This window comes from Stylophora pistillata, chromosome 3 (assembly GCF_964205215.1).
Source record: "Stylophora pistillata chromosome 3, jaStyPist1.2, whole genome shotgun sequence".
Classification (NCBI taxonomy): Eukaryota; Metazoa; Cnidaria; class Anthozoa; order Scleractinia; family Pocilloporidae; genus Stylophora; species Stylophora pistillata.
This window is the reverse complement of record NC_142521.1, coordinates 44,108,967-44,119,260: the sequence shown is the minus strand read 5'-3', so window position 1 is coordinate 44,119,260 and position 10,294 is coordinate 44,108,967. Positions and strand designations below refer to the sequence as shown.

Sequence of the window (10,294 nt, the reverse complement as noted above, 5' to 3'; positions counted from 1 at the left end):
TGTGTATAGTCTGTACACCATGATTTACTCTGCAATTAACAAAATGCATAGACAATTTTAACACCGCGTTCTCAGTTTCGAGCGATCATCCAAACCTGATTAAACTTGCCTTCGTGTCGTGCACGGTTGTTTTGAGTCTTGTCTTGTGACCTATTACCTTTGACTCGCAAGAACCTCACTCCTTTTCATCTCTTAGAGATCTGTTTTGACATGCCGGAGCTACAGAAAGTGACTGACCGTTGCTGTGAACCGCGCATTGTGATTCCCTTCATTTAGGCTGAGCGCGAGTGCGGCCAGGTTGATAAGCTGAGACGAATTTAGCAGTATCGGAAGCCAAATTTCTCAGTACCAAATCTAACGGTAATTTCTGAAGGTTTGTGTATGCAACTCCTTGGAAACTCGCGCCGCAGTTCAAGATCAGAGCCACTTTATAATGACACCGAAAGGTCGAAAGGGAAAATCTGTGAATGACAGTTATTATGATAAAAATAACAATAACATCGATGATGATGATGATGATAAAAAATCAAGTTGTTCCGTTGAACGGTATTTTATCCACGCTAAATCAACTGTACCACAGCAAAGATATACAACTAACCTATTGAAGTAGCTGGTACTTTTGGCTTAATAAGGAAAAGATTATAGTATTTTTATTTCTGCTATTGAAAGCAGAACGATAGTAAAAAAATACTACTTCACAATAAAGTGTTTTCCTCTGTAGAAACACCATTTGCGTTGAAGTTCTCATCTTGTTTGTGATCTTGGTCGTTTGAATCCCGAGACAAATCTTCCATCATCGGTTGGTCGAGTGTCTCGGGTAAAGTCAGACAGATTAGGGCAGAAGCTAGAGCAAGACCAGCCATGATTCCAAATGGCAGAAAACGGTGTATTTCCAGCTGAAAGAAAAAGAAATCAGCGAGGTTTGAAATCGAACCAAAAGTGGTGCATATGCCTTGTTATTGAATTATTAGTCATTGCATTGCTCCGATTAATTAATACTTTTTTCGTATTTTTTTTCTGTTCGAAATGGCGAAAAACCAATCAAAATCACACTACATGGCTTTAAACTGAACAGTCAACAAATTTTCTAGAGAGGGATTAACCATCGATTAAGTGAAGCGCCTGCGCACTCAGATAGTGCAGGCGGCATTCATCGTCACATTTACGATGAAGAAGGATGGATGGATATCATGATGTTCGAAACGAGCGAAACAAACAAACAAAAAACTATTCAACCACTCACCAGAAGAGGGGCATAAGCTGAAGCAAAACCGCTCACACGGGCCCAGGATGTTGATGTACCCATGGCAACGTTCCTATGTTTCAAGAGAAGAAGCACAATGTATATTAAAAAAAAAAAAAACACTTTATCCTGGGTCTCCTCTGTTGACTGGAAACGAATAGTGCAAAATGTAATAAAAATTAGCTACCTCAGTGTCGTTGGAAATAGCTCCGCGGCATAAATGTAAACTAAGGTGAATGCGACAACACTGGCCAGCTTTGCAACGACCATGGACATAAAAATCTTACCAGCCAGATAACCTGAAACAATGCAATATACTATAAAGGAGTTTCAATATTAATGGGATGATGGCTTTTACCGCTGAGGATTAAAATGTTTGGCCAACTTGCGGTTGACTGTCATTTTTTCCCGTTATGATTAAAGCACAAATTTTCTACGGTTAACTTTTTGATAAGCCTAAAGGTTAAAAATTTGTCAATTTTTACGCCTAATTACTAACGGTTGCCCCGTTGGACACTAATAAAGGCAATCTTGTACATGACTCAAAGATAAAACAGAGTTTTCTTGGCAGAAATGTTCCTCGACTGTTCCCCGTCTACCAACTTACACTACTTGTATTGTTTTTTTTTCTTTTACCGTCCCAGGAGGGTGGGAGAAGGGAAAGTCTTTCGCCGTTTTTATCACTTATCGGCTCGCATTTTCATTCCCGAGCTATTTTATAACCGAAATGACATTTTTTTTTTTTCCCTTTATGCTTCACGTGATAACTTTTGATAGACGCAACGTTAACCGAGACCACTGTACTTCTCACCTGTGTCATATTCGGCTTTATCCGTCATTAGGAGGGCACCAATGGCTCCAGCAGAAGCTACTAGAAACGAAATAAACAGGGATTTTCTGCGGCCAAACCTATTGAAATAAAAATCGATCAATAACTATACATCAGGTTGGTCCACCGGTACTGCGAGTAAATTTTTTTTTTCTCAATTTCATTGGCTCGTTTTATTTAGCAATTTGGCCCGCAAAAGAAGACGAAACAAACACAAAGCCAAAAAAAAAAAAAAAAAAAAATACAAATACAAATATACCAGCATAACAAAAAAACTTGCAAACAAAGAAGGCCTTTCTACGGCCAACCTTATTGCTTAACTAACTCGGTTTAAGCAGGATTTGCAATTAGACTAAAGGATTTCTACGAAGAATATTAATCTTTAAGACGACACCCAGTCCCAGACACCTTCTGCCAAATACAGATAGGGACTTTCTCTTGGAAAATTTACTTACCACACAGTCAAAAGAGCACAGAAAGGGTAAGCAGGCAGAGAGGCGGCTGCACTTATCGCCACGTTAGAGTAAATATTACCGCCTACAAAGGGAGCACTAAAGCTTATCCCCCAGGTTATAAAGGACACTGCAAACCTGTAGATAAGAACACAGAGAAAGAGAACCTAGCTGTTTAATTATTGGTTAATTTCGATTCATCTGCTTTGAAATAGCCCATTTCCGAATTACCTTTGGCCTCTCTTTCAAAGGGAGACCTGGTGCCCATCTTTACTATGATTATTGGTTTTCATTCATGTGCAAATTAAACTAATTTTCAAACGAACGGTTGGGTACCTGAACTCGTTTTGAAAAATAGTCCGGAAATGGCCTAGTTATTTGTACGCTATGAGACAAAGGCGCGCTACTTCAAGGTTTCCGACATTCAAGAGGGAATCCTTTTATAAAATTTGCAATATCGTCAATAAATAACAATCAAATTATACGATTTGTGGTGAATCAGTTCGTCGGCCTTACTTTCTACGCGGAACAAAAACGAATGCCTTTTTTAGCGGTTTTAGGGAGATACGGAGATACGGAGATAAGGAGCAAAGCACTTTTAAAATGATGCTACGTACCAGACAAACACTTACCACATGAACCAGCAACCAAGTGTCTTATGAGCCATTTTGGGGGAGGAAAACAAATCCCGTATGTCACCAAGGCGTTCCTCCTTTGGTAAATATATTGGTTCGTCTGGCATCTCTTTGCCATTCAGTAGAGCGACTTTTGACAAAGTTTTCCTTGCCTCAGTGTATCTTCCCTTCTTCAGGAGCCAGCGAACCGACTCAGGAATGAAACTGTATATAAATGTAACAAAAACATGAACAGATATGCAGAGGAGGTTCTTTTTAGGGGACCAACTCTCAATGGAAAATTCAATCTTTATGTCATCTAGACGGCTTTCACTAATACACGTTTGAACAGCGGTACATTTCCGCTCTTTTACTCCTGTTAGTGAAAACGGACATTGTTTTTAAGGGTTACGATCCAGGTGTTCATTTTGTTTTACACCGTTTTCAGCAGACATTCGAAAGGAGATCTCAAAAGCCTCTGACAAAGTTAGCAATGACGAGAGCGAAAACGATAATAATAACGATGACAACGACAACGATAACGAGAATGAGAACGCACGCGCCAACGACAAAGATAACGATATTGATAACGAAAACGATAAAGATAACGATAATGACAATAACAATGACCCTGACAATGACAAAGACAGAGACAAAGACAATGACAAAGAAAACGATAACGATGATGGTAACGGTAACGATAACAATAACGATAACGATAATGATAACGAAAATGATAAAGATTACGATAATGACAATAACAATGACCCTGACAATGACAAAGACAAAGACAAAGAAAACGATAACGATGATGGTAACGGTAACAATAACGATAACGATAATGATAATGATATTGATAACGAAAACGATAAAGATTACGATAATAACAATAACAATGACCCTGACAATGACAAAGACAAAGACAAAGAAAACGATAACGATGATGGTAACGATAACAATAACGATAATGATAATGATATTGATGTTGATAATGGTAAGCCTGAAGGAAAACGTAATCCGTGAAGCACAAAACTTTATTCACTCGCAAGCACATGGTCTAGACCTTGATATGTATTAGTATTACCCAGTATCGCGCGGGTAGAGCAAAAACCAAATAAGACGTACTGCAATCAACAATAATGGAAACGAAAACGATAACAAGATAACAATAACAATAATGATAACACAAGGACCATACACGTATCATATCTTACAAATATCCAGCGGCAAAGACGATCCCAGGAACTCCAGTAACAATAACCAGTTGTCTCCAGTCTCTTATTCCATACGCAATTAGTGCTAAAACCATGACGAACAACTCGTACCCAACCCAAACAACCGACCCTGCAGTCCCTCGTCGACGAACCCCAGAGAACTCAGATGTCAAAACAAAGATTGGAATACTGTAAGCGCCTACATTTGAAACATTAAAGCAAAGATAATAATTAATAATTGCGGTTAATTTAATTAGTGCTAAAGGACAGAGACCTTGCGTAACAACCTCGTTCTCAGGGCCTTTTCCCACCCCACCCTCAACTAAGGGAAAAGGACCTAGGAACGAGGTTGCTTGCATAAACCTCCTTTTTATAACAATCATCATATCGACATTTCATTCTCGTCGTTTATTTTTAATATTTTTTCCTCTCTTTTTATATCTTTTTGTCTTTGTTTACCTCATTATCATTGTCGGCCCTCAGAGCAGGCGTAATTTTGGCGGACAAGATTAAGTGCTCAGTATTTTCTTAGCGAGAATTTTGGCCGTCATGTTTGATTCTAATGGTTGCAGCAGGCTGGGGTGAGAAAGAATTTTGTACCAAGGAGGTGAGCGAAGGTGAAAAGATTAGGAGGGGTGAGGGTAGGGGTGTGATTTTCACTGCTACCTCTCCCTATGTTTTACACATCCAAGCTCTTATCTTTCTCTTCAATCTCATTGTCCCTCGCGTGCTATTTGTCCATTTTCCCCTTCCCTTTCCTTCGTTTTTAGAACTTAAGCCTCTTTGTCAGCTTAAGGGACATTCTACTGTGGAACGTCTTCCTTCGCCAGCCAACGAATTTTAGTCCGCTAATACAGAACCGCTAAACGTTACTGATGGGGGATTATTTTTCTTGCAAAGTAATTACATTCACAATATGTCCATATCTTACCAATCATGAAACCGACGATTCCTCGAAAGAGAGCAAACACCCAGAAAGCTGGAGCAAAAGCTGAAACAAAGTTGAACACGGCGCAGAAAAAGCCACACACAAAAGTAGGGAGCTTCCGGCCAAACTTGTCGGAGATGGGGCTAACAACAATGCAACCAGCTAGAAACCCAGCAAAGATTACAGAGGTTGATACAAATCCAAGAGCACCTCGTTCACAATAAAGATCAAACTGTCAAAGGAGAAAACAATTGAAACAAGCAAACAAACAAAAATAAAAGGGTGAAAAAAAAACCTTCGAGTTTCATTCAATTGATTGAACAAGAGAATCGCTTACACGCAGAGAACTCGCTGTTGAACGTAAAAATTTCTATATGAAAAGACACATTTCCTTTTTAGGCGAGTCGATCCTCGCACCGTACCAATATTTCTACACGTTTTCCGACGTAATCGTGTATTCGCTGTTGATGTTGTAATCGTAGTCTTTTTGTGGTTTTTTTTTTTCGCATTTAACATGGCCATCCAGACCCGAACTATACTGAGTTGCTAAACTCTGTGTCTGGTCTAAAAAACACGTTCACTTCGTATTCAGTCAAGTGCAAGGCTAAACCATTATAACACGGCAATTTCCGTTTTATTACGATTGCCGATATTTATATATTATATTCATATATTTTCCCTCGCTACAAGCAGTTTTTTTATTCTCAATCTGAGTCCTCATTGGCCAGTGATAATGTTAATCTTTGTTCTGATTGGTCGCTTTAGCAACTTTGATTTGGGGTTTTCGAAACTTAATTGAGAACTTCGCATGCTCTATCCAGTAAAATTGCATTGGTAATAGGTTATATCAACTAAGTTGAAATCGTAAATTGGCCACCGTAACGAGTTAAAAAGCTGACGTTTCGAGCGTTAGCCCTTTCGTCATTCGCTCTGACGGGGCTAAAGCTCGAAACGTCAGCTTTTTTAACTCGTTACGGTGGCCAATTTACTCAACCAAGTTAGTTGATATAACCTATTACCTTGTCACCCCCACCGACGCAGCACCCCAATTTGTTCAGAAACTTTCATCCTTTAAAATTACATTGGTTTTGGTTACACTACAAGTTATTAAACATATTGCATTTGAGATATAGAGAAAGATGTTTTTCGTCTTGTCACGGGTGTGGGACAAGACGAAGAACATATTTCTCTATTTCATTACCGAGCTCAAAACTTACCATATTTCTCATTCTATTTACAAAATATTGAGAAGTATTACATAGCAGGAGAAAACGACTTACCTCCGTTACTACCGAAGTGAATTCGTCGGCGAAGTCCCAATCTTTCCGGGGAATATCACATCTATGTTTGTATCTGTCGTCTCCCAAACTGATGGTGCCAGTGAAAGGGCAGGTTGAGTTGTTTTTGCATTTCCATCCGGGGTCCGATGCAATGAATACCATTGCCATGACGGGGAACGCCCACCATAATGCATAAGCAATATTAACAAATATGTTGAGCACAATTTGGTAGCGACCAAAGCTTCCAATCCTCTCGAAAACTTCGTCTGTGGATAGCTTCATTGGAGAGATTGGAATTCTCAGGAGAATCTATAAAAGGAAATTTTGTATTTGATTAAAAGCAGTGTTCAGTTAAAAGACATAGAGCCTGTAGACAAATACTTTTAATTTATCTGCCAGACGTCTATTTGGATATAAAGATTTGAAGATACGTGCGTGTGATTCTACTTAAATGAATAATTAGTACAAATATATAAGTACAAAATATAATAACAAAAACAACGACAAAAAACCGAAAAAAATAGAAACGAACTTACAATGGCGGATGTTGTTACCAGGTCCGGCAGTAAAACTCTTATATAAAAGCAACACGGCGATAGCGAAAAACTAACAAAAAGACTGACTTTGTTGAAAACAACAAGCGATGAAAATTATCTAACGAAAACAACGCGGATATTGGAGAAAGTAAAGAGCTACCGGCGTTATGTAATCCTTACATAACCTCGCGCAAAAACGCGAAGTGAATTGAAAAGAACCAGTAGGAAAAACATAAAACTTTTTCGCAGTTGCTTGACAATAAATAGAAATGCAAATTGTTGTCGTTACAGAGGCAGAGGATATGAGAGTTTCTATTGATTCCTCTACTAAGAGTTTTGTTTTAAACGTTGAATTCGCATCGTAAAATCGATTTTCAATCAAGAAACACTATTTCGTGTTCCACATTAAAAACTTATCTCAATGATGTCTTCAAGACCAAATCTAATGTTCCTTAAAGCCAGTCAGTCAGCTTTCAAAAAACTATGCTATGATATATTTAGGAATTTCCTGGTAGACTGTTACACTATTTGGATATGAGGGCACTCCCCTTACGTAGCCCTGATCATTGAATGGAAAATTTTATTCAGTTCCAGTACTTTCTCGGAAACCTGATTTTGGAATATCCGTCTGAGTCACGATCGATGTTTGATGCGGGCCGCCCCGCTAAAAAACGGCCGTGCGGGTTTAGTGAAACTAGTACGAGACTCGAATATCAAGAACTGTCCATCGTTTGATTAGGACTTTACCTTTATGTATGGATGTATGGATGTATGGATGTATGGATGTATGGATGTATGGATGTATGGATGTATGGATGTATGGATGTATGGATGTATGGATGTATGGATGTATGGATGTATGGATGTATGGATGTATGGATGTATGTATGTATGTATGTATGTATGTATGTTTGTATGTATGTAAGGTCACATGCAGATCAAGTCAAACCTCTTTGAGAAAATCTTCAGTTACTTTCCCTACTGTTTGTCTCGATGACCAAGTTCGAAGAGGACTTGCTTAAAACTAGTGCTCAGACCCGTTTATTGTGTTTTAATCTGCCATTTTCAATTGTTGTGTAGATTACCGCTGAGCTTTTGGTCCCAGACTCCGGTTTCCCGTTTTCCGTTCCCCGTTCCTATATTTTCCGTTCACCGTTCCAATATTTTCCGATCCCACACAAAAGTGGAAACATCTCACAACGAGTATATAAATAAATAAATAAATAAATAAATAAATACGTAAATTCAAGCTACCCCTAAGGGGCTTTTCAGCCACAATGTAGACTAACTAAGTGCTTAAAAATCCCCACTGGCAGGAGGCAGACCAGTGGGCTATTTACAGAGCGCAGCTGAGGAGTTGAACCAGGGGCAACCGAGAACAAATCCAGTGAGTGGCAGGGTGGAGGACGTGAACTCGGGACACCGGATTACAAGTCCAGCACCCTAACCACTCGGCCACGCCGCCTCCGAGTGTGGAAAATACGTGATAGATCGATCTCGATTTAAAGCCTACATGTGCAGTTTCATTCAAAACAGGGTTGTGATTTTTAATTGTTTTTATTGAACAGTTTTTCATGGTTGGTGATTATTTTAACCACAGCTCTGGATGTTTCAATACTCTCTTAACCTTGACGTGACATACCAGTGCAAGGAAATACACTCATCCGTGACATTAACAAACACTTGGCCTCCATTCAAATAATGACTGCTTTAAATTAATAACCGACGAGTGGAGTTATAACTTTAATGTTATGGTTTAAAATACTGTCCTCACGGAGATAAAATACCACGCCAACTCGACGCCAATATCCTAAAGAAAATAAACATTAAAGAACCCTCCCCAACTGGCTAAAATGGATGAAAACTTCATCCTTTGTTTGAAATTTGTCGGTATGCAACATCAACACGCCAATGAAATGTTTATGAAGGCACGATAGAATCTTTAGCAAACTATTCTTTTCCTTGGGCCATTACTGCTTGCTGCATTGAAAACGTCAAACTTTTTTACAAACTTCGAAGACATTAAAAACTCCTGTGGTATGAAATTCGAACAAAGTCCATTGGTAAAGCTAATATCTCGCTCACTACGTGTGCATCACATTGGAGAAACGTAAATTGAGTTAAAATGGGCGTTTTATGTAGAATACAACATTGTGGTAGATTCAAAAATTACTCTTCCTTAATTCAGTCGGTTCGTTTGGCTCAATGGAGGCGCTGACGATTATTAGAAACGGCATAATATCAATATAATTACATCCAACTGAATTCGAATAATCCAACCATGATTTAGCCGGTATCACTGATGATGTGATGGTTAAATTCAGCTGAGAAAGGACTTACCTTTCGAGCAACGATTGTTGTCGTCCTTCCTTCTGGCTGAAATTAGGCGGGAAACGTGCACGCTGCTTCTTTTCCACTCTCACTGGGCTTTTGCCGATTTACGTATGTGGCTACACAAATACGTCTAGGCTATTGAAGTAAACACCGAGAGAAAAGCTAGCTTTGTTTGTGACCTTTGCGTGCCTTCTCAGTTATCATTTGTTTTCCTTATCACTTCAGTTCAGATCAGTCAACCGTTGTAATTATGAATGAAAAATGTAAATTTGTGGAATTTTGCATGCGGGTAGCAGCTTTGAAAGCCGACTGACTGGCCTCGAGGAAAATTAAAAAGCTTTGGTCCTGACGACATCTTGGGAATTATTCAAGTCGTGCGTTTTTTCTCTGAGATATTCTTTGCATGTTGGTCAATACTGGGAATAGACGGGACAAATTAAAAATAAAGGAAATGAATGGGTGTGGGTGTTTTCAAAATAAAGAATCGGGTGTGCTGAGTGGGGAATGGAAAGTGAAAAAGGATGAACGGGGAATAGGAAATGGATGATATGGAATGGGGAATGGTGAATGAGGAATGGTGAATGGGGAATGGTGAATGGGGAATGGTGAATGGGGAATGGTGAATGGGGAATGGTGAATGGGGAATGGTGAATGGGGAATGGTGAATGGGGAATGGTGAATGGGGAATGGTGAATGGGGAATGGTGAATGGGGAATGGTGAATGGGGAATGGTGAATGGGAAATGAGGAATGGAAAATAAAATGCGAAAACGAAATAATTTTTTTTTTAAATAAAAATATTGGAAATTGAGAAAATTTTCCAAATTTTGATGTGGGGTTTAACTATCTTGCATCTCTTCTCCCC

General features: G+C 39.0%; 1 protein-coding gene across 1 annotated transcript; it reads right to left on the bottom strand.

The window, feature by feature from the left end:
- Window positions 1-510: 510 nt before the first annotated feature.
- On the bottom strand, window positions 511-9,801 carry LOC111342414 (solute carrier family 22 member 15). The gene is made up of 10 exons (XM_022949489.2): window positions 9,437-9,801; window positions 6,561-6,869; window positions 5,284-5,512; window positions 4,353-4,551; window positions 3,157-3,363; window positions 2,528-2,662; window positions 2,055-2,152; window positions 1,431-1,542; window positions 1,244-1,316; window positions 511-896 (listed from the first exon to the last, which is right to left on the bottom strand). Exons 2-10 carry the CDS (start codon window positions 6,840-6,842, stop codon window positions 696-698), a joined length of 1,536 nt encoding a protein of 511 aa, XP_022805224.2. The 5' UTR covers window positions 6,843-6,869; window positions 9,437-9,801; the 3' UTR covers window positions 511-695.
- Window positions 9,802-10,294: the final 493 nt, after the last annotated feature.